General features: G+C 31.6%; 1 protein-coding gene across 5 annotated transcripts in view; it reads left to right on the forward strand.

Annotated features, from left to right (window-relative positions):
• LOC142334101 (uncharacterized) overlaps positions 1-22,788 on the forward strand; it is a 62,704-nt gene that overhangs the window by 31,563 nt on the left and 8,353 nt on the right. For all 5 annotated transcript variants that reach the window (XM_075381799.1, XM_075381798.1, XM_075381802.1 and 2 more), the window contains one exon: positions 568-696. In XM_075381799.1, coding sequence (XP_075237914.1) covers positions 568-696 — 129 coding nt within the window. The remainder of the gene's footprint in view (positions 1-567; positions 697-22,788) is intronic.

Genomic DNA, 22,788 nt, shown 5'->3' on the forward strand with positions numbered 1-22,788 from the left:
CATGGCATATGCTGCAAAATTCAGCTTCCATGTTCCATGCACAAACTTAAATATTACCAGGCAGTACAAAAAATAAATAAATATTATTTACTATCAAACTCTCATTTAGTAAATGTTGAACGTTACAAAATTTATATTTTTATATCTGGTAAGAATTTATGTAAATCTTATATTTATATTTATAAGATTAGAATTCATAATTGTAGGTAACGTTTTCTCTAAGATAAATGATGTTTATTATGATAAAAAATTTCACCATAACCAGTATTAACATCAGTGTCAGTAAGATTAGAAAAAACAAAATCATGAGAATTACCGCAAGAGTTTTAACAAATTATTTGATTGTTAATTTGTAGAAAAATATGAAAGGTGAATAGCAGCATTTTTTGATAACATTTAGCAAAACCTGGCATATTAAAGTCGCCTAATAATATTAGTAATAATTTAACTGTGATTGCACTATTTATGTGTGTTAAGCGAATTAAGAGATACAATTATTTTAATTTTATAAATTATACAAAAAAATCACATTTACTTTGAAGCATTCATGTTTGCTTTTTATTACAGCAAGCAGATTTACTGCAACTGGAAGTGGAACTGCTTGATATTAGTAATGGTGATATCATAAAAGATCTTTTAGCGATTGAAGAGACTGACTTGGTTAAATCAGAAAATTTAAAAGTTGAAAATGAAATGGTAAGAGTGTTAGATTTTGCGTACAGTGGAACACCAATTATCCAGATGGACCTTTGCAAGGCCAAATCTGGATAATTGAAAAGGACAATTTAAAAAAGTTTTATCATATAACACTTCACATATCATTCAGTTTAATGTGTAAGATACTATGTAAATAAAAAATACATAAAAAAAAATTAAATGTATTTTAGTAAAATTAAAAAGAAATTTGGAACATATGTACCATGTAAGAAAAAAGAGATTCAGTAATACGGTTAAAGAAAATAGTGTGTAGACATTTGCTTTTATAATTAGTTTTACAAAGGCCAAAACACACATTTATATTTTTGCTAAATGACTTGGAAAAATTAAATTAAAATTTCTGTAAAAGTAACATCAATAAAAAACATTTGTATTGCAGCAAAGATTTATTTGAATAGTGTTTAAATTTTTTAAATAATGTATTGGTTTTTTTAAGTTGTCTAGTCTGGATTTAAGCAGTGCAATTAGTTGGACATCTGGAAAATTGGTGTCCCACTGATATCTTTTAGTCATCAACTCCTATGGTCATTAGCCCCAAATTTTCATTATTATTATTATTATTTTCATCAACATTTTTTTGTTATATAAGTGCTTTATTACAAACACTGCACATTGGTCTTTCTTCGCCGGTTAACAAATATAAATTTCTTATTCGTGTTTGACCAATTGTAAGTCTGGTCACCACCTCTTGTTCTCAGCGAGTTTTAATTCACGTGCCTCTTCCATTTATATGAAAAAGTTTTAACTGCATTTAGTTTTGTATTTAATCTTCTCCATTTATTACTCTACCTGTTTCTTATAGTATTAGACAATTTTTAACATCGGCCACTCGTACAGGAAATATATCAAAGTTATCACAGACTATTGCTGTACTGGCAGCTTCATCTGCGCTTTCATTTCTTGCAATGCCAACATTTCCTGAAGTTCATACAAATACACATCGCTGTCCTCATCGATTTAAAATATATAAAATGGACAGGATGTTTGCAATAAGAACATCCTTAATGTTCTTGTCCCTGTTTAGCCTCCAGTAATTACCATTCAGATAATACTTCAGAGGATGATATGTACGAGTGTAAATGAAGAGTAGTCTTGTACAGTCTCAATTCGACCATTCCTAAGGTGTGTGGTTAATTGAAATCCAACCACCAAAGAACACTGGTATCCACGATCTAATATACAAGTCCGTGTAAAAATAACGACTTTACTAGAACGCTGGAACCCCTCTACTATCAAACCAGCTGATATAGGAAGATGTGTTCACCACTAGACCAACTCAGGTGGGATAATGTTCTTGTTCCGAATTGCAGTAAGTGCACTTAACGAAACGAAACATATAAGCACCATCTCTTCGCGGAAATGTTCAGAGTAGTGAACAGATTGCTGTATGGCAATAACTTCTGCCGTTTAAACACTAAAAATTTTTGGCAGTTACCATTAATGGACTTTTCCATTTACATATATGGGGCATCCAACACCATGTTTGGTTTTAGAACAGACAGTTTAAATTACTATACATTATTTGTAACTACTGATGGTTGATAGAAATTCCTGTCAGTTGATTACTGCTTGCTTGTCTTTTTTTTGCCCAAGGTATAAACCTCCCTAAAAAAATTAAGAATCTTTAAAATAAAAAAAATACTGTGTTGCCACCGGTATATTCTCTGATATATTCAATATATTTTAATAGATTTGTATATATGATTTTATTATTCTTTTTTTTTTCTTTGACTGATGAATCAATTCGTCAAACGTTGGACGAATTGATAGGAAATAGATAATCGAATAGTTGTAAGAAATAGATAATTGTGTTTTTCACTTTTTCAATTGTGTTTTTAAGTATTGTTTGTGAAATATGTTTATAATACATAAATTGTGATTTTTATGTGGTATAAATAAATAACATTTTGTCCTTAATATAAACAATTTCAGAATTATGTACTATAACATCCACTTAAATATTTAAGCAGATTGATTATTGATTAATTTCGAAATGTACATTAGAAATTATTTATTTTTTAATTTAATAAACAAAGTTACACAGAAAACAGGTTGTTTCTTTATTTTAATCGTATACCATTTCTTTCCATAAAAGCAAATCAATTGTATTATAGTGCGGACTGGATGCAAGTTTATTATTTATCTTGTAATAGTTATGATGTTAAACACTAAATCAAATCTTCCCAACCTGCATACTGAAAGTGGTACTAATGTGTGTCAACAGGTTTGGGGGTTTGAATCTGAGGTTGGTTTTGAATTTTTTATTTATAAGTGCCTGCAATTATTTGTCAACCTGTCTGTTTAATATTTTGAAATTTTTTTATATCGACATCATTTAAATATGATGTGCAACCTTACTCTTTCTATTTAAAATTGTATTGTTCCAACCATGGGAGTTTGAGCAGTGGTGGATTTCTAAATATGCTAGCTAGGCTGTAGCCTATTGTGGCAAATTTTCAAAGGCAGTAATGGGCTGCCAGGAACCGAGTCAGGTCCCGGACACTTGTTGGGATATAAGGTGGTTACCGTAGATTTAAGCTCATCAAGCACTACTACTATCTCCCTCCATTCGGTCTCTACAACTGGAAATAATCGTTTCATCTTCTCAATCGCCATTTCACCCAGGAAGAGGAGCTCTTATTCATGATAACGATTTAATAACCCACCTTATGCATAATGAAGAGAAAAATTATATTTGTAACTTTTGTCAGAAATCATTTAATCATAAAAACACTTTTAAAGACACATATTAATATTCATACAAAAGAGATAAATTATGTTTGCAACTTTTGTCAGAAGACTTTTAATCAAAGTTCTAATTTAAAATTACATTTAAATATTCATACAAAAGAGAAAAATTGTGTTTGTAACTTCTGCTGAAATGTTTTCAGTCAACCTTTTACTTTTAAGGCGCATATATTCATACAAAAGAAAAAAATTATATTTGTAACTTTTGTCAAAAGTCATTTAATCATAACAGCAGTTTAAAGACACATTTTAATATTCATACAAAAGAAAGAAATTATGTTTGAAAATTCTGCCAAAAGGCTTTTAATCATCTTTCGAATTTAAAGAAGCATATTAATTTACACACCAAAGAAAAAATTTGTTTGTAACATTTGTCAAAAATCTTTAATGAGAGTTATACTTTAAAAAATTACTTCTTTTTGTTGTAATGATGTTGTGTTTCTAAGGCAGAGATTATGTGCCGATCTCAATTATACTTAAGTTTACGTGAAGATATTGGTGCAACTTTTACTTTTCCTGATAGTTGTATAGTGTCAAAATTCCAGCTTGGAGCTACTAAATGCTCTTATGTCATCAATCATGATCCTGTACTGTACTTTGATGGCATTCTGCAAATACACTGGACTAATAATCACAAAATATTTTTCAAGTAAATATTAGTAACGTTTGTTTTCTGTACAAAATAAGTTGTGATCATACATATATTTTTTGTTAAATTGAAATCTGTTTATTTTAGAATTTTTATGCAAACCAAGTTATTAAATATTGTTTTCTTTTTACTTGGCAAAATAATGTAGGCTAGTTTTTGTGAAAAAGTTTAGCAATCTTATGTAGAAGCCAATTATTTCTAAAAATGTCTTTAGTTAGTTTTTATTTCTTATCTATGTTACTTTTAGTTACCGTGATCATTTTTATGCAAGAAACTTGTTAAATTTTTTTTGTACTTCAGTGTAATTTACTGAAACAATTTATCACAAAAAATGGTGTAATTTTAAATGTATATTGTAAAAAAATCAATAAAAAATAAACTTTAAGAATGAATGTAATAATAAATAATGAAAGGTACGAGTTGGGCAGCTATAGGGATGGTAGAGGCTGCAAAAAAATAAAATGTTTATTTTTTTTTCAGAGTAAACTGTGATAGCATACCATTATGAGAGTCAGGAAATTTTTATCAAGGTCAGTATAATAAGTCAGTGAAAAAAACAATCCTTAAAATTCAGTGGGAATCCTGTTTATAAACATTTTTACAATCCTTCTTCTTAGAGATCCTTTTTAATTGCTTTTTATCTAATTTACTTTGGGTTTTTTTTCAGCAGAAATCTGTTAATTTTTAAAGCACAAAATAATATTTCAAAATTGTTGCTATCAGTGTAGGTATACAATTTACAATATTAGGTACTTTTCTTTTAACATAAGGGGGGCTCACTTGCTTTTTTATTTGTGGATTTTTGCTTCTTTCTGTTACACAGTAAATACCTTGGTTTAATTGAGTTTAGGTTGGATGAGGAAATGTAACTGACGATTCAGAATACCGAACTTTGTATCGTATTACCATTGCGTTAACCTTGTCTAATTACATAAACCCGCGATCGATGTGATTTTTAGTTTTTGATAATTGATTATGTATTTTTTAGCGCTGAATAGAAAATAACCTTCATTTTTGTTTCATCATGTCAGGATTGCAAATTTCAATATTATCAAAAAGATTAAAAATTACAAAAATGTGATACAATAAAGTAGACATTTTTTTTTTTAATAATAAATTAATGTAATATATATAATATTGTATTTTATGTGCTTGTTTGGCTTATATTATGCATTCTTAGAGCTAAACAGTTGAGTGGTCTGAAGAGGGGGGCAGGTGGGGTCATTGACCCCTAAATTTCTAATGAAAATTGCCATAAAATAAGCCTAATTTCTATTATAGTGGTTAATTTTTATGAGGTATGTAGTGCCTTAGGAAACCACTCCCCCTCTTCACCTACCTTTCATGATGAAGTATGTAACTTTTATTTCAAGTGTCGAACTTTCTTTGGACGGCTTATACTCTGCTTTGCGCTTTTCCTTCTATGTTCTCTATAGGGTTCATCTTGGTGTAACAGCCAGGCAGTAGTCTGCCATCATTATAGTAATCCATTTTCCTTGATATGTCCTTTCCATTTCTTTCATGTCCTGATGAAATTTCTCACCCGTCTCGTCACAAACGGCACCCAGATTTTCAGGAAAATAGTTCACATGTGAATTTAGGAAGTGAACCTTCAAGCACACAGAACAGCCTAAATTTTTGTACTTCTGCAGCATGCTCGAGCGGTTGATTTGAAGTTCAGATTCTTCTTATTGGCCAGAAACTTGGTTAGTACTTCTTTAAATTCACCCCCAAACTTCTTTTACTGCAACTTCATTTGTTTATTAAAATTACCTTGTTTGAGAAGTTTTCTAATGTCAGGACCAGCAAAGACATGCTGTTTATTTAGCATTTTATAAGACGGGAAATTTGTCGCAGATCTATTTACAACATTTACCTTCTTTTGGTAAGGCTTTGACCAAGCCTAACTTGATACGCAGAGTTGGAAGAACTTTATTCTGAACCGGTCTACGTACATCGGTGCAGAAGACTAATTCCTCCTTCTGAAAAATGTGTAAGAAAATCCTTTTCTCTATACCTGAACCAGGAAAGTAAGGTGCCAGCTGCTAGTAGGTTCTTCACTTTAATCTTCAAACCAAGCAATTCTGAATTTTCTTTGATCAGATGTAATTCTCGAACCAAATCATTTAGTTCAGACTGTGAATAAAACTCTGGTGCATAGCTATCTCCAGGTTCATACACCTTGACATTATCTTCATTTAAATCGCTTGTGGAACCATCTGTTTCAGTTAAATTTTCTGATGGAATTGGCACTGGTATGTCTGGACCATGTGGAACCAGACATAAAGCGTATGGCATATTTGGATAAACGATTCTTTTTTATTCTTTAAATTGAAACCATGGATACCAGTTCAAACAAAAGTAACAATCGTCGGTGTAATTTTGTGACTCCATTAAAACTCCAATTCTGTACGCTTCTTGTTCCCTTTGACCATCATCTAAGTCCTTCAACACATGTGCAGCAAACTTATTGGGATGCCCAAGTTTTGCCTTGATCTCCTATTTTCACCTGAAATATGACAGGTACACTTGTCAATCGAAACTTGTTATTTTTTTTTGTTGCCTTTTCACCATTAACTCATCACAAATGTAACGAAAAGAATCTTCAGCCTCTTGAAGCCATTTAGAAAACGGAAAGTTTGCTTATGGTCTGGAAACATATTTTCCACTGACAAAAACAGCAGTGGCGGATAGCTGCCAATAAAGTATTACATCTTGTTAAGTGTTATCGCAACCTGTTGACCAAGCTCTTCTTCCACTGTCTTGTCATCTTCAACCCAACCCCCCCCCCCCAACCATTCTCTTCAGACCACTAATCTGTTTAGCTATATGAATGCATAGTAAAGGCCAAAAAAATGAATATGTTTTTTTTTATTTTTTAATAAAAAAATAATGTTTTATGTCTATTTTATAGTATCACATTTTCAACTTTTTACAAATTTTGAAATTTGCAATTTGTGAAAAATTCTGACATGATAGAAAAAATGAAGATTATTTTTGGATTCAGTGTTAAAAAAATACTTAGGAATTAATTGTCTGTCAGTAGTTAAAAAACATTCCTCTACATCCCAAATTTTGCAGGTCTGTTATATATACAAATTTGATACAATTTATTTATAAAAAAAGCAATAATTAAACTAAACACAATAATAAAATTTGAAAAACCAGAAACTAGTGAAAATCAAATGGCCTCTGTTAATACAGAAATACTTAATACTTTTTCAGGACAATGTTAAGTTTTTAACAGCTTTTCTTTTACGATTGATGTTTCTGTTTTGTTTTTTTTATTACATTGTTGTCTGACAGGGCCGTGCATGTTTGTAAGTAAGATTTCTTCTTGTGATTTTATTTTTAAGATTTTTATAATCTGTACAATCTAATGTATTACTTTAATGCAATCTAACCAAAATAATAAATGAAAAAAGCAGTTTGATTTTTTTAAAACGGGTTGGTTGTAGATTTCTGTCATATTATGTATATGGATAAGTAGATATGAGTTATAAGCTGAAATACTTGGTTACTATTTACTTTATAATTAAAAATAATACAATATAAAAATTGTTGTTTTAGGTCTCTCTGATTATATGTTTGCGGATAGGTACATTAATGTTATTTTGTGATAGAATAATAGTGGAATTAAAATTGCTGGAAAATGATTAATGTTCAGTAATGACACCAATTTATATAATATCAATGAAATATTAGCAGTTTATAATTTGTACAGTCAAATACTTCAAAAGAATAAATAAAAAGTTGGGGATAGATTATTTTCTTTTTAAAAATGGATGTTTAGACATAACTTCCCTTCAGCCAAAATTGTTGTCAAAGATCTCTCTCATATTATATACATAAACAGATAAGAGTTCAGTAATACACAGAAATACATTTCGTTGCTATTTATTTTATAAAGTACTAGCTGGCCGTCTAGCCAGAAGCTGGACCCTCTGGACTCAGGTCAGCCCAGGCGAATCCAGAGCCAACTCTGGGTCAATTCTTTTAGTTGGTTCTCAAGTGATGCAATAACAAACAAACAAACTTTATATATATATATATACACATTTTCGAATAATCATGTCAATTTGTTAGATTGACAGTGTACCCTGATGCATGTAAAAAGTTAGCCTTCAACATACTAACAAAGTCCATGTTTGAATTTTGAAAATCTGATGACTTTCCAGAGATATTAGAGAAGCACACCATTTCACTTACCAAAACAGCACGCCGTTTGTTACCAGTTAATGGTGATGATTCATCATCATCATAACTTATTCCAACCTGTTCTGCAATTTCAGATACTCTCAACCTGATCGTCTTCAAGAATGCCTCAAATCGCACGAGTGTTTTTGTCTGTAATGCTGGTCCGAGGACGGTGATCGTGTTCTTGATTTTCCACTTGTTTTCGTTCTTCTTTGAACTCTTTATGCCAGGCAAACGCAAGAGTCCTTGACAATTTTTGGTCCCTGAACTGTGCAGTCAATATATGAAAAATTTCCAACGCTTAAACTTCATGAGCAAGAAATTTTATAATTATACATTGCACGGTGGAAGGGTGCACCTATTGCTGCTACATTGTGAGCGTTACTGACGAATTGGTTGGAAGTGTGGAATGGCTGGCTCTCCCCACTCATAATGACTCCACCCAAGCATACTAGAAGCACAGGCCCAGTCCTACCAACCGTAGATCCTCTGGAACAAAAATCCCGTTTATATTTGATTTACCCTCGCATTTTATTTAACGTAAATTTAATTCTATTATGTTTGTAATATTATTCCTTTGATCGATTCGAATAATTCAGTTCAGTTCCAGATCATAAAGTGATAGAGACTGGTAGTTCACAATTCATTAATTCAGTTCATTGAAGTTTGTGCTTCAACCGGCAAATCTCCACTTTTACATATATATTAGAGATTTTTCAGAAAATATATTAGAGAGCGCAATAAAAGAAAACAAATAACACAAAGAAATAATAAAACGAACATCAACTCAACTCAGGAACAATGAAAACAAATGCACGGTATCAGCTGTTACGAAGGATAGAATAGAGAATCAATATGCTACTAGTGCTTCAGTGTTAAATTAGAATAAATATGGAACTAGACTCACACATTGCAGTAACTCATCAAGAATAAAGCAGATCAGTTCATAATAACAAATTACTAGCAAAAAAGTGGATGATGAGTTATTTCTTCAAGGGCAATTTTTATTAAGGTAGTTAATGACAAGTTATCTCTTCAAAAACTGGTAAGGGGTTAATGATTATTAATCATGAAAATAATGTTTTTATTGATTTGGGTGACTTAATACCGAAAGCAAATTTGACACGATATCTGAAGAGAGCGTAGAAAAATTTGGGTCTGATTAGGTTCCCCCCCGCTTAACACGACATTAGTCAGGTGTAGAGAACTTTTCTTGTATTTGACATTAAAAAAAAAAGATTTATTTTGTCCCAGATATGTTTAGTTCTTGCAAGATATAATTGCGAATAAGATATTAGACAAATGAAACATCACTGGTAAACAAAAATTGAGCTATGTAAAAATAGTTTGATAGAAGTTACATGTAATCAATATTTACTTATTGTTTGCATATTACAAAGATAAAACAATTTGCTTTGCTTTATATTTAAAAAATTAACATAATTTCTTATAAATTGTTTTAATTCAGTCACTGTCTTTGTTGACACATTCAACGCAGACAAAGACTGCCCTAGATACTGGCTCCTTATAAATAGGGGCTCTGCACTTGTTAGTGTACCTGTTCTTTCTTTTAGGGCAGTACTTGCACTTTGGAGGCTTTTGATCGTTAGGTTCAGCAGGCTAATTTTAAACATTGTAGGCAAGGTCTACAATGTAATTTTTTGTTTTGCGGGAATAGTCAGTGTTTTGATTTGTACTCTTTTCAGCAGTTGATTTTTCACTAACTCTTTTCCAAGGTCCATCAAAATCATTTTTTCTTCTTATATTCACATGTATGTTTTGAAAATAATCAGAGCATTGATAGCACTGACATTTAGCATACCATTAAAAATAGTAAACGGCCATTTCAACCGACAACCGAATGATTCATGATACACAATATTCAGTTTTTAGACGATCGGTGATCCACCTTTAGTAACATTACAATAAGTTATAATTTCGGGTTTCAGAGCATGTCCACTACTTTCATACCATGGAGAATAGGAAGTACAAGAACAAGTTTCTTTTCTTTCTTATCCAGAATGCAAGAAACTATGGAACAATAATTTGGGGGATTTGATAAAGCAAATATAGATGAACATCTGGGATTTTTTGAAACGTTGAGAAGCTCTCCTGGAATTTCCCGTTTATCTTTGCAGAGAATCCAAATTATCGTAAATCCGTGATTGGCGTAGAGATCGTTTACTAAAGGTGTAGAGGTGAAAAAATTATCCATAGTTGCATTTCTTCCTGTACCATCTATTTCACTGACACAGAGTTTGACTACATTTGATACGGATAAAGGGGGGCTGTCTTTAAGTTGTTGACCTGTATATCTCTGTATGTATTTGTCTAGATGGTTCTTCAGTCTACGGTAGCATAGATTTTATTCTGTATCGACACAGTTTACTCTTCATATACACTAAATTTACAGCGTCCTCTGAAGACCTGCATCATCACGTCAACCGTGACACTTTTTCCTACACTGTATCTTTCACTACATGTTTTTACAAATCCATCAAAAATATTACGAATAGGGGCTAAATTATCAATCTTTTTTCATTCAACGTGTATAGAGTAATCATTAAATCTCAGTGCTTGCGGTAGCAAACGAAATCTTTACTGGAACATAGTGGCAGTAAATATTTCAGTTGCTGTTACATCTACAGCTCAAAGATCATTTAATTCAATGCGATTCTTTTTTTAACTCCAATGATATACATTAACCCTAAAGATACAGCTAATTCTGTTTCATTAGTTAAATAACAGTCCTGTACAACTCTTGAATATTTTATATTCATTTTAGTCCAATTTCTAATTTGTAAAATTTATGATTTCATGCATCATTGAATCCAGACAAAAGTGTTTCCAGCACTCCATAGTTATTTTGTTGTCTTTTGCTACTACTCTTGCTAGTTTAGTAATGTTTTAAGAATGAGCATCAACTAACTGCCACGACTACAGCTCTTATAATTTTGGAGAAATTCCTAGGACGGTTTCATCCTTTTCCCAGTAGAGCAGAAATGGCGTATAAAAAGGTGAGGTTTTTTTCTCACAACCTGACTAATGGCTGGTTAACCAAATGACATTTTTGATTATTAAAATTATGCAATATAATCACAAAAAAAAATTGTAAATTCATTGACCTCTTTGCTGAACAGCTACCTCATGTGACATTTTTAAAAACAGCCACAGCTTAAGAAAGATGAAGTCTGAAAAATTGTTTATAACCTCTTTTTTTTTTAAGTTTGCATTTCATTTACATTAATACAATTAGATTTTTGATCATGAAATTAAAAAAAATGATTTTTTAAGTATGGATTTCATTAAGCCCTGTTGATTTTTGGGCTTAAAATTGTATTTATCAAAGTAATTATTTATTTTGATAAGTTACCCAATTTGATAAAGTATTTATTATTCAACAAAGGTAAAAAATGAAAGTTTTCCAAAAAAAATATAATCAAGTCATCTATAAGCTGGTAATATAAGTTGGTCTGAGATATTTTCAAGTAAACAAAAATCAAATCCACTAAAAGAGAAATTAAATTTATTAAACTAACAAAGAGAAGTCAAAGTATTAATTAAGGAGCTCTGTAATATTATTAAAGGTTTTCAATGATGTGAAAATGAGACTTTAAATAAAGACTTGGAAAAAATCACAAGTTATTACAGCATTCAAAATAGTGCTACACTGGTTGCAATAAAAGAATGAGTTCTTTGTAATTTAATGATAGTAAAAAAAATTTATATTTTCTATTTAAAAAAAAGACAAGCCGCAGCCTGCCCCGATCCAGTCTCCTTAGGTTACAAACCTTTGATCACTAACCTGGCCTTGGGACAGACAGTCCAACTACTTTTACACCTAAGCAGACCCCTCGTCACCAAGGTGACGTCGATGTAACTTTCCCCCAGTTCAGAAGAGAAAGGTGGCGGTTCTGCCTTGTTAAGCTTGTAGAGGTTCCTGGCATCAATGAACTGTGCGACACTGGGGCCAGCGAGTGGTGAACCCCAGGCGGAAGACTGCGTTAGCAACCAGCATTCTTGATGCCCGGGAGATCGTTCAGAATCTTCGCCAAGCCATCGGCGTACTCCTTGTGACTCGCACAACGGTGAACTACTCGTCAGAAAACTGAGGAGAACTCTTCGTCCCGGCGAAATATACCATATTTCGCTCGTTAATATTAGTACAAAGATTAGTTTCTCCGCGCCAAGCTTATTTTTTTGTTTAATTACAATAATTGAGTAATTATTCAAAAATACAAAGTATCTTAAAAAGAAATGAACACAAATAGTACGAATTGTGCACGAGTTGAAAAAGTAATAGGAAAAATAAAATATATACATAAATACGTACAGCCAATGGTAGATGTATCTTTTGCCAGCATATGCGTATACTGTTTTTAAAAATGTAATTAATCGGTCTACTTATTATAAAACTACGCCAATAATATTTTTGTTTTGCTTTATTTTATTAAACGTGTTGAAGGTTCATCTAATAGATAAATGCGATTGTTTGTGAATCTGTCTGTTTGCAACAGCATTATAGGAGAACCAACCGACCGATCACTTTAGTTATAACTCTAGCCTCACACAGAGCCCCAACGGGAATCCCATTATTGTTAAAAAATATATCATTGAAATATCAATTACTTAAAAAAGAACTGAAAAGGTACATGCTGACTAATTTTAAAAGAGTCGGTGTGACACACTTAATCTAAAGGCTTGGCAGATATCAAGGAAACCGGTAGAGCAAACGTTTTTTTTGTCTAAAGCTATCTGAATATTAGCAAAGTCTCTATAAATCTGTTCGATGATACTATGATCTGTTTGAAAGCCAAAACGGTAGTCGGATAGTTTGTTTAGTTGTAAAAAGGTTCTTCTATATCTGAAAAAGACAGGATCGGTATTCAAGATCGACATTAGGCCAATTCATTAAACATAGTTATTTTTTATAAATCATCAATAAAATAAATATCTTTCTCCAATCTTATCTGTTTTAACGTAATTTAGGATAAAAAGTAAATAAAATTGATTAAATTTTCCTAGCTTCTTTAAATTCAAATTTCCATTATCAGAAGCATACGAGATCGACTTTAGATGAATTCATTAAACATAATTGTTTATATATCATCAATAAAACTAAATATTTCTCTTTCAATCTTACTTTTTTTAACGTAATTAAATTTAACTTCATTTTTTCACATAGGGGGTAAACGTATCCTGCAAATTTGAAAGTAATCGGTCGGTTGGTTCTTGCATGATGTGATAATAAACAAACATACAAACTTTTATATATATATAAATTTCCGAATAACCGTGATCTGTTAGATCGAGAGTGTACCGGATGCATGCAAAAGCTAGCCTTCAACTTTCTAAAAAATACTCTGTTTGAATTTTGAAAATCGGATGACTGTAGAGCACCCATTGTACCTTCCAAAAAAGCGGCACAGTGGCATCCCGTTTTATCAGTTGATGGTGATGATTGGTCTAGCTTCCTGTGAGGAGCTTGCGCACCTCACCACTCTAGCCTCACACACAGCCCCAACGGGAATCCCATTATTGTTAAAAAAATTTATTTAATGTGGAGTTAATTCTATTATTTTTTTATATTATTCATTTGATTGATTCGAATCATTCAGTTCAAACCCAGTCCACACTGTGATACCCACCGGGTTGGTCTAGTGGTTAACGCGTCTTCCCAAATCAGCTGATTTGGAAGTCGAGAGTTACAGCGTTCAAGTCCTAGTAAAGCCAGTTATTTTTACACGGATTTGAATATTAGATCGTGGATACCGGTGTTCTTTGGTGGTTGGGTTTCAATTTTCCACACATCTCAGGATTGGTCGAACTGAGAACGTACAAGACTACACTTCATTTACACTCATACATATCATCCTCTGAAGAATTATCTAAATGGTAGTTACCGGAGGCTAAACAGGAAAAAAGATTCCACACAGTGATAGACACTCGCAGTTCACAGTTAATTAATTCAGTTCATTAAAGTGCGTGCTTCGCTCAGCAAATCTCCACTACTATACATATAATTTTTTTTCGAGATGAAATACATCTAAAAACCTTCTCGGTTATGCCAAGAAACATGGATAAACAAATTTGGTCGTAACTGATTGAGTAGTTACTTTGAGTAGTATCCCGAACAAAAAAAAAAACCTCTTCATCTTTTTTATAATAGTATAGATAGAGTACAGTATCTTGCATCTCTTACAGTATTTTAAATGCAATTAAAAAAACTTTTGAAGAACTAATATTACTCTATCGATGCATTTTTAAATAATACAAATAAAAAAAACTTAAAGTTCTGCATCCTTCACAGTGTGTATATAAATGTCCTCAATTACTTTTTGTTAATGCCTTCTGATTTGAAGCTCATGACTTTTTCTTTTTCTTTCTAGCCTCCGGAACCACCATTAATTATTACATCAGAGAATGAATGAGGATGATATATATGAATGTTAAGTGATGTGTAGTCTTGTACAGTCTCAGGTCGACCGTTCCTGAGGTGTGTGGTTAACTCAAAACCCGACCACCAAAGAACACCAGTATCCACAATCTAGTATTCAAATCTGTATAACAGTAACTCTCTTTACTAGGATTTGAACCTTAGAACTCTTGACTTCAAAATTAGCTGATTTGCGATGACGAGTTTGAAAAAGAAGTTGCTACTAGTAACTTCTTTTTTGAACTTTTTTTCAATGTCACTACTAGTGACTTCTTTTGATTTGTGATGACGAGTTCACCGCTAGACCAACCGTTGGTCTAGCTTCCTGTGAGGAGCTTGCGCACCTCACCACTCTAGCCTCACACACAGCCCCAACGGGAATCCCATTATTGTTAAAAAAATTTATTTAATGTGGAGTTAATTCTATTATTTTTTTATATTATTCATTTGATTGATTCGAATCATTCAGTTCAAACCCAGTCCACACTGTGATACCCACCGGGTTGGTCTAGTGGTTAACGCGTCTTCCCAAATCAGCTGATTTGGAAGTCGAGAGTTACAGCGTTCAAGTCCTAGTAAAGCCAGTTATTTTTACACGGATTTGAATATTAGATCGTGGATACCGGTGTTCTTTGGTGGTTGGGTTTCAATTTTCCACACATCTCAGGATTGGTCGAACTGAGAACGTACAAGACTACACTTCATTTACACTCATACATACGGTGAACATTTACATACATACGGTGAACTCGTCATGACTTGAAAGCTCATGACTGCTACACCATACGTCCAACAATGGACATGTTTCAAAGCAGCAGCTTACTGAGCAGTTCGTAAACTCCAACAATTCATTTGCTGCATTATATTAAAATTTCTTACCATTCATAACAACGGTTTAAAGAAACCGTCTGCAAAATTTTTCATTCTTTGTCTTGCACAACAAATAAGAGACAAAAGAGATCACATTGGCGGCTGCTGCAACTGCACCAGTTGTATAATTTTCATTGCGAGGACTACTGTATTTGATAGAGACTTTGCATTGCCATCAACGTTTAACACGCGGTGAGACAAAGCATAAAATGGCAAACATTGAAGTTAATGTTTGAAACAAATTTGAGATCAATGTTACATTTGTACATTTCTTATTATAACCCGAATGTATTCTGAAAATTTAAGTAAATTTTTATTTTATTAAACTTATTTAACTGTTACGTGAATGAAAAATTATTTATTAAGTCTGTTGTGCAATATCATATGTGTGTGTGTGTGTGTATATATATATATTTTTTTTTTTCATCATTATAACCAGATATCGTTTGTATTGAAATATACAATTACATGTGTTGGCGTCACTGTTTAGTAGATTGGGATCATTTGTTTATAAGCGTTGTTAAAGTGAAATTTGTATTGTAATATCAGTATTATTTATTTGTGTTCACTTTTGTTGACCAAGTAAGTAATTTTATACCATTCTAACATAAATTAATAGAATTTAAGTTTGAATTTTTTGTGTTTATGAACTGAGTGTAGCTTTAACTTGTGATGAAAATTTATTTAAGTTCGACGTAAAATCGTTTATTTAAGCAGCACATTAAAAAATTATTATATCGTGGGCATATTATTACTAGTCGTTTTTTAATTAGTAATTTAGGCAATTAAGCAGTTTGTTCCACCTTAACTTTTGTATCGTATACGTTATTACTCACGTGGTGTAAGGCAAGGTTAGCCTGCGTAGGTTAACCCACCGGGTTGGTCTATTGAACGCATCTTCCCAAATCAGCTGATTTGGAAGTGGAGAGTTCCAGCGTTCAAGTCCTAGTAAAGCCAGCTATTTTTACACGGACTTGAATACTAGATCGTGGATACCGGTGTTCTTTGGTGGTTGGTTTTCAATTAACCACAATTCTCAGGTATGGTCGGACTGAGAATGTACAAGACTACACTCATACACATCATCCTCTGAAGTATTACCTAAACGGTAGTTACCGGAGGCTAAACAGGAAAAAAAAGAAAGAAAAGCTTGCGTAGGTTAAGTTTCGTTGAATTATATTTATAAAATAAATAAATAACAGTGGTAATATAATGGTTATATTGGATGATATTAACTATAACCCAAAAGTTTGCTGTTTATAATTATAGATATAAATTAACCAAATTTAACCTCTGAATCTTAAGTCACTCTGAGGTCAGAGCGTAAAAAGTAACAACTTTTTACTTGTCTAGAAAATAAACTCCATAACTGCAGTCTGCATATCTAACCTTTAATGATTTTACATCAGATTTTCTTCTTTTTTTGTCTAGAATCCAAGCAAAACATTCAGTTCAAAAAATTCTGAGGTAGTTGATATTCACTTCCCTTTTCAGAAACAACTCAACAGAGGCATTTCCTTTCATTTTTGTCAGTGCTGTTCTATTTATTGTATATGTAGCAGAAAGGACTGCTTCATTACTTCACCCCTAAGCAATTTGGGTAAGTTGAGTGCAAATGCAACCAGGATCTTGCCACCTCACAAATGATTCTGTTTTCTTTCTCAGCTACTCTAGATTGTTGTGGAGTATTAGATACCGTCATAAAATGTTAACACTTGCATTAATTTTTCCAAGCCTGATTCAACTATAGTAAAGTGTTGTTTTATTAGATGGACATTCATTTGATTTATGCCATATAATTTGCTTTTACAACAAATAAGTCCCACTTAACAATTTTTAGAGAGATGACCTAATTTTCTACAACAAAAACATTTCTTGCCATTGTGATTAGCCTTAGCATGACTCCCTTTTGCTAAAGTTTGATCTAGAAGCATGCTTCCTGGGTTGACTGACAATCAACCTTGAGTTAAAGATGTTTCGTATCATAATCCCAACTCATATTTAAAAGTAGTTTTGCAATTCAGACCGTGTCTTCTGTTGGCAAGTCATGCCATGTGATGTAAATGGGGTAAAACACATGAGGCAATGTTTATTAAAGCCTTGCGCACGCCATTCTCATATATTGTTTTGCCTAGGAGTATCACTTCATTTGAAGTTCACTGTACTTTGCAAGAGGAGTGTCAGATTTATTTTAATTTCAACCATACTTTGTGGGCAGTAGGATGTAACTCTACCCAATAAAAAATTTCTATCTAGAGAAAGAATAATTCTTTCTTGACTATTCTTCTTTTTTCTATTTGCTATGATCCATTCACCAGTTTCTTCTGATAATCAACACTTCCAGTCTCAGGCTTTTCAAAGGTTCTATTAACAACTTGAACAAAAATATGTTGCTCTAAACATGTCTGCACAATAATATGCCCATTAGTTTTTCAATTTTGTTTTCTTCTGATGTCTGTAAATATTCCATGATTTCCAACTAGATGTAGAAAAAAACACCCCATCGCTTGATAACCGTAAACTTATATTTACAACAATATAAAGGAAAAACCTCCACGTCAATTTTCCATCTAATGTGTTTACCGAAAATTGCCTGCTCACCTACTATATTTGGTAAAACTCGCTAAAAAAAATCTGAGATCGGTTACAAAAAACTATTTCTTTAATTTTTGATTGTGAGATCCATGTAATCCTTACATAAATAAATTTTAATATTATTTACAAAGTATTCTTATATATTAAAAAAAAAAGTTATATTTATAACCCTTAAGGAAACTACCTATGTACATCTCTTAACTACTACTGCTATTATTACTTACATCATACTATGTTATAAAAAACTATTTACAGAAAACAATAACATTTCATTATATCTATCATTTAATTATGAATTTTGTTATAAATAATTCAATACAGATTTGTTTACACAAAATCATGATCACAACAACGTTTCAATCAAAAGTTTTATGAGATAACAAAATTAGTTAACAGCTGAAGCAATTAAGATAAAATAAAGCTTCATACACATAACATTTTGTCATTACCCTTTTGATAGTTTTTGTTGAGGTTTCTCTGTCTTCTGTCTGCATCTTTATTTTTTAGTAGCCACTGCAGCTCTGTCTTGCTGTTTTGATGACTTCTTACCTTCAGTGTTGATAAGCCTATATACTGTTGCAGTCTCTTTTGTAGCTCCATCTTGACTGACTTAAATTTGCATATCATTGTTAAAAATTTGTAAAAAAAAATGTAAAGTCAATTCTTCCCTAAATATTTTGGTTCTCATTGGAAGTTTATTACTTTCTTTAGTACACAGATAAAAGTAATCGATGCTGAACCACTCCCTTGTCTTAGTTCTTTTTAATTTCTAATTCTTCTGACAATTTTACATCTGATTTTGTGTTTAGAATAGTCTGTCTGTTTAGTAATGTTAATTATGTTGAGATCCTTACCAAATACTAGAACATTAAATAAGGAAGTTCTATAGATCGAGTTGTATGCCTTGCCATTTTTTCTCCTTATTATTGTTTTAAGGGTTGTTTTTGTTGTGCATATGATCATAATTTTCTGAATCCTTCATGTTCTCCCAGTTATTAAGTCTATGATTAATTCAATTCTATTTTGAAGTACTTTTCAAAGTATTTTATTTGTCAAAGGTAAGAGGAAAATCCCTTTGTGGTTGTTTACTTCTGTTTCATCTTTTTGTTTGTGTAGTAGATCTATTAATACATTTTTCTAATTTTCATGGGATTTTTCAGTTTTCCATATCTCTTCTAGCAAGTTCTTCAGTATTTTCTTGGGTTTTTCATGATTCTTTCCATAATTCCATATTTTTCAAGCTATCACCTGCTATCTTGTTATTTAATTTCTGGCAAATTTTGTCTATTTTCATTTAATAATTTTTTTTTAAATTTTGCAGTTTATGTTGTTAGATTTTGGAATTGAAATCTTATCTTCTTGGTAGTGTAATAATTTTTCAAAGTACTTGCTGGAATTTTACAGTTGTCTTTGTTGTTATGGCCTATGCTATCAAATCATACAGCTAAGTCTTTAATAGAAGATACCTTTTGTATTGCAGTATTATTTTGTATTATTCAGTTGCACAATATATCGGCATTTGCAAACCTTCAAAATTGAGTATGAAATCAATTTTCTTTTTGTAATTTAAAAGAAATACTAAAAGAAAAAAAAACTAAAAAAAGAAAGATGTGAGTAGCTTATGAATAAACTGTCATTTATAAATACTATGAAAATTAGAGAACCGAAGTGCATGCCTTGTCTTACTCCACATCTAGCATAAATAGACTTAGAAATAAAATTATCAGTTTTAACATAGGGAATTCTGTTTGTACAAAAGGAATATTTTATGGGAAAAACACATCGTTGTAATCATTGAAACAATTTGAACAAGATGACTATATTTTGAAAATAAAGTATTTAATATTAAGCTTTTTATTGAGGTCAGAAAGTTATAAAAATATTCTTCCAAAAGTACAGCCGCAACTAGTAGTTTGCATGTATCCTGTTTGTTATAATAACCAGGGACACACAGTCATGGTTTAATAATGCCTTTCGTACAGTTTTATCAGACTACTTTATACTTCGTTGACATTAATATTATTATTATTATCATTATCACATTATTATTATTGTTATCATTATCATCATCATCATTATTATTCGCAATATTTCTGCCAAAGACTCATCTGTGTAAAAAGAATAACAAATTTAAAGACATTAAAATCATATCAGTAAACATTGTACAATTTAATATAATGGTGAAATTTAAAAAAAAAATATGTAAACGCAGTTGCAAGCAACCACTTTTTCTTAAAGCCACTGTTTGATTTCAGCTTTCCTTCAGTTGTTGTGGTAACTTTATTATTTACAACTTATTTACACACTCCACAAAGTACAGAATGAAAGAATATTCATACCTTACTTTTTTCACATTAAAGCGCTTTCGGGCATAAGCCTTTTTTTTTTCTTTCTTTTCTTTTTCCTGTTTAGCCTCTGGTAACTACCGTTTAGATAATTCTTCAGAGGATGAATGAGGATGATATGTATGAGTGTAAATGAAGTGTAGTCTTGTACATTCTCAGTTCGACTGTTCCTGAGATGTGTGGTTAATTGAAACCCAACCACCAAAGAACACCGGTATCCACGATCTAGTATTCAAATCCGTGTAAAAATAACTGGCTTTACTAGGACTTTAACGCTGTAACTCTCGACTTCAAAATCAGATGATTTGGGAAGACGCGTTAACCACTAGACCAACCAAGTGGGTTTCGGGCATAAGCCTGTCTTCAGTAATGTTTACTGAATTTACACATAGGTAACATTTGTTAAAATTTGTTCAGTCAATAAAAATTTCGTTTTAAAAATTTTAATGTTATTAAAATTTACTTTAATTTGCGATCTTATGTTAACATATTACTGTACTGATTATCTAATTTATATGAAATTGCTTATAAATTATAAATTACCAACTTAAATAATATTTATAAGAATATCCCTAGTGAATTCTGTCTGCAGATTCATTAAGCTGAATTTACATTTGCGTCTGGTTTAAAAGTATCTAATTGTACAGTGTATATTAAGAGAACAAACAACTCTCCCTGTTTTATTATAGGTTATTCAACTTCAATGTATGCACCTTTTGTAGCTTGGCAGATGTCTAGAACAATAATCTAACTCTTGGCAGATGTTTAGGAGCATCTGCGGCATTATTAGACATATGAGTAGTATAGAAACCTCGGGTTCAACTGTCATTTTGCTTTCTATGAAAGTAGTGATTATTTGGAATTGAACCCGATGTCATGTTTTTTAGATGAACATGTGTTTGTAGTTAAATTTATGAGCTGAAAGAGTGGATTTACTGCAAAATATATAGCCAAACATGGATTTGAGATGTCCCCCAAAATTACAGTAAATAACCAACAATCAAATGAAGTTTGAACCTGAAGGTCTCTTTTCACGGGTTTATTAGATACATTAAAGAACGGCTACTCACAATGATGAATGTGTGTTCACGTTAAATTTACATGTTAAAACAGTTAATTTATTGAAAAATTCATAGTAAAACAATTGTTTTATTCATTGAATAGTTTGATGCTGTCATGGGGATTCCCCCGTCTCTCTTAATAATGATTTCTCAACTATTATTTTATTATTATATTCTCATCGAATCCAATCTTTCATTTAACTGCAATCACCATGATTAAGTGCAAATTGTATTATGATATTTGGTCATCATTACTTTCAGCGATTGTGTAATATATCATTGATTATTATTTAATGTCTATAATGTCAGTTTAAACTTCAAAATCATTGTTAGTTCCTTATCTCGAAAATGGTGTGTCCTAGGCCAATTCTAACACGATTTTGAATGGGTTAACTGAATGGGTACTTTCCAACTTCCTGGAGCAATAGCTGCTAGTTTCATGCGTCTAGGTCCAACCATTCTCAAGATATGCTTTTTCTTACAATATTTTTTGTATTTGATGATGAAATAAAATAAAAATATGTTTTTATTATCTAGCAGTCAACAGGTTAACAGTTCTAATCACTTTTAAATTTATTACTATGTTTTGAAAAAATCTGTCATCATTACTTTAAGCGAAAGCGGGATGATATGTGATAAAAGTTGTGGATTGTTCATTTTTTTATTGTTGAGATAGCTAATGACATTATCTTATGTATATTATACATAAAAAATTGATATTTATTATATTAAATAATGATTTCTAAAAAAGGGCGTATCTTGAAAAGGGTGCGTCCTACACAATCTTTGATGCGATTTTGAAAACCTTAACGGTTTAAAAGAGTACTTTCCAGAACAATAGGTCCTAGTTTCATGCATCTAGGTCCAACCGTTCCCGAGATACTTGCGCTAGTAGAATTCGCTAATGTCAGTTCACCTCAAACCTATTTCATTATCAGTTTTTAAAATAATCTTCTTTATAGTATATGTTCCTTCAGATTTGCAAGGCTAAAATAATTTCATATAAAACCGGAAAAAAACAGTAAATGCTGAACAAACTCTATAATGCTATATTGAACCCGACGTTGAATGTGAACGTGTTCAGTGTAGCAAACGTGAATAGCATAATATTTATACTCATCATTAGCTTTTTGTTTATTTAAAATTACAAGGCAATTATCACTTTCATCA

The sequence above is a fragment of the Lycorma delicatula genome, chromosome 13, assembly GCF_047948215.1.
Source record: "Lycorma delicatula isolate Av1 chromosome 13, ASM4794821v1, whole genome shotgun sequence".
NCBI classification, from domain to species: Eukaryota; Metazoa; Arthropoda; class Insecta; order Hemiptera; family Fulgoridae; genus Lycorma; species Lycorma delicatula.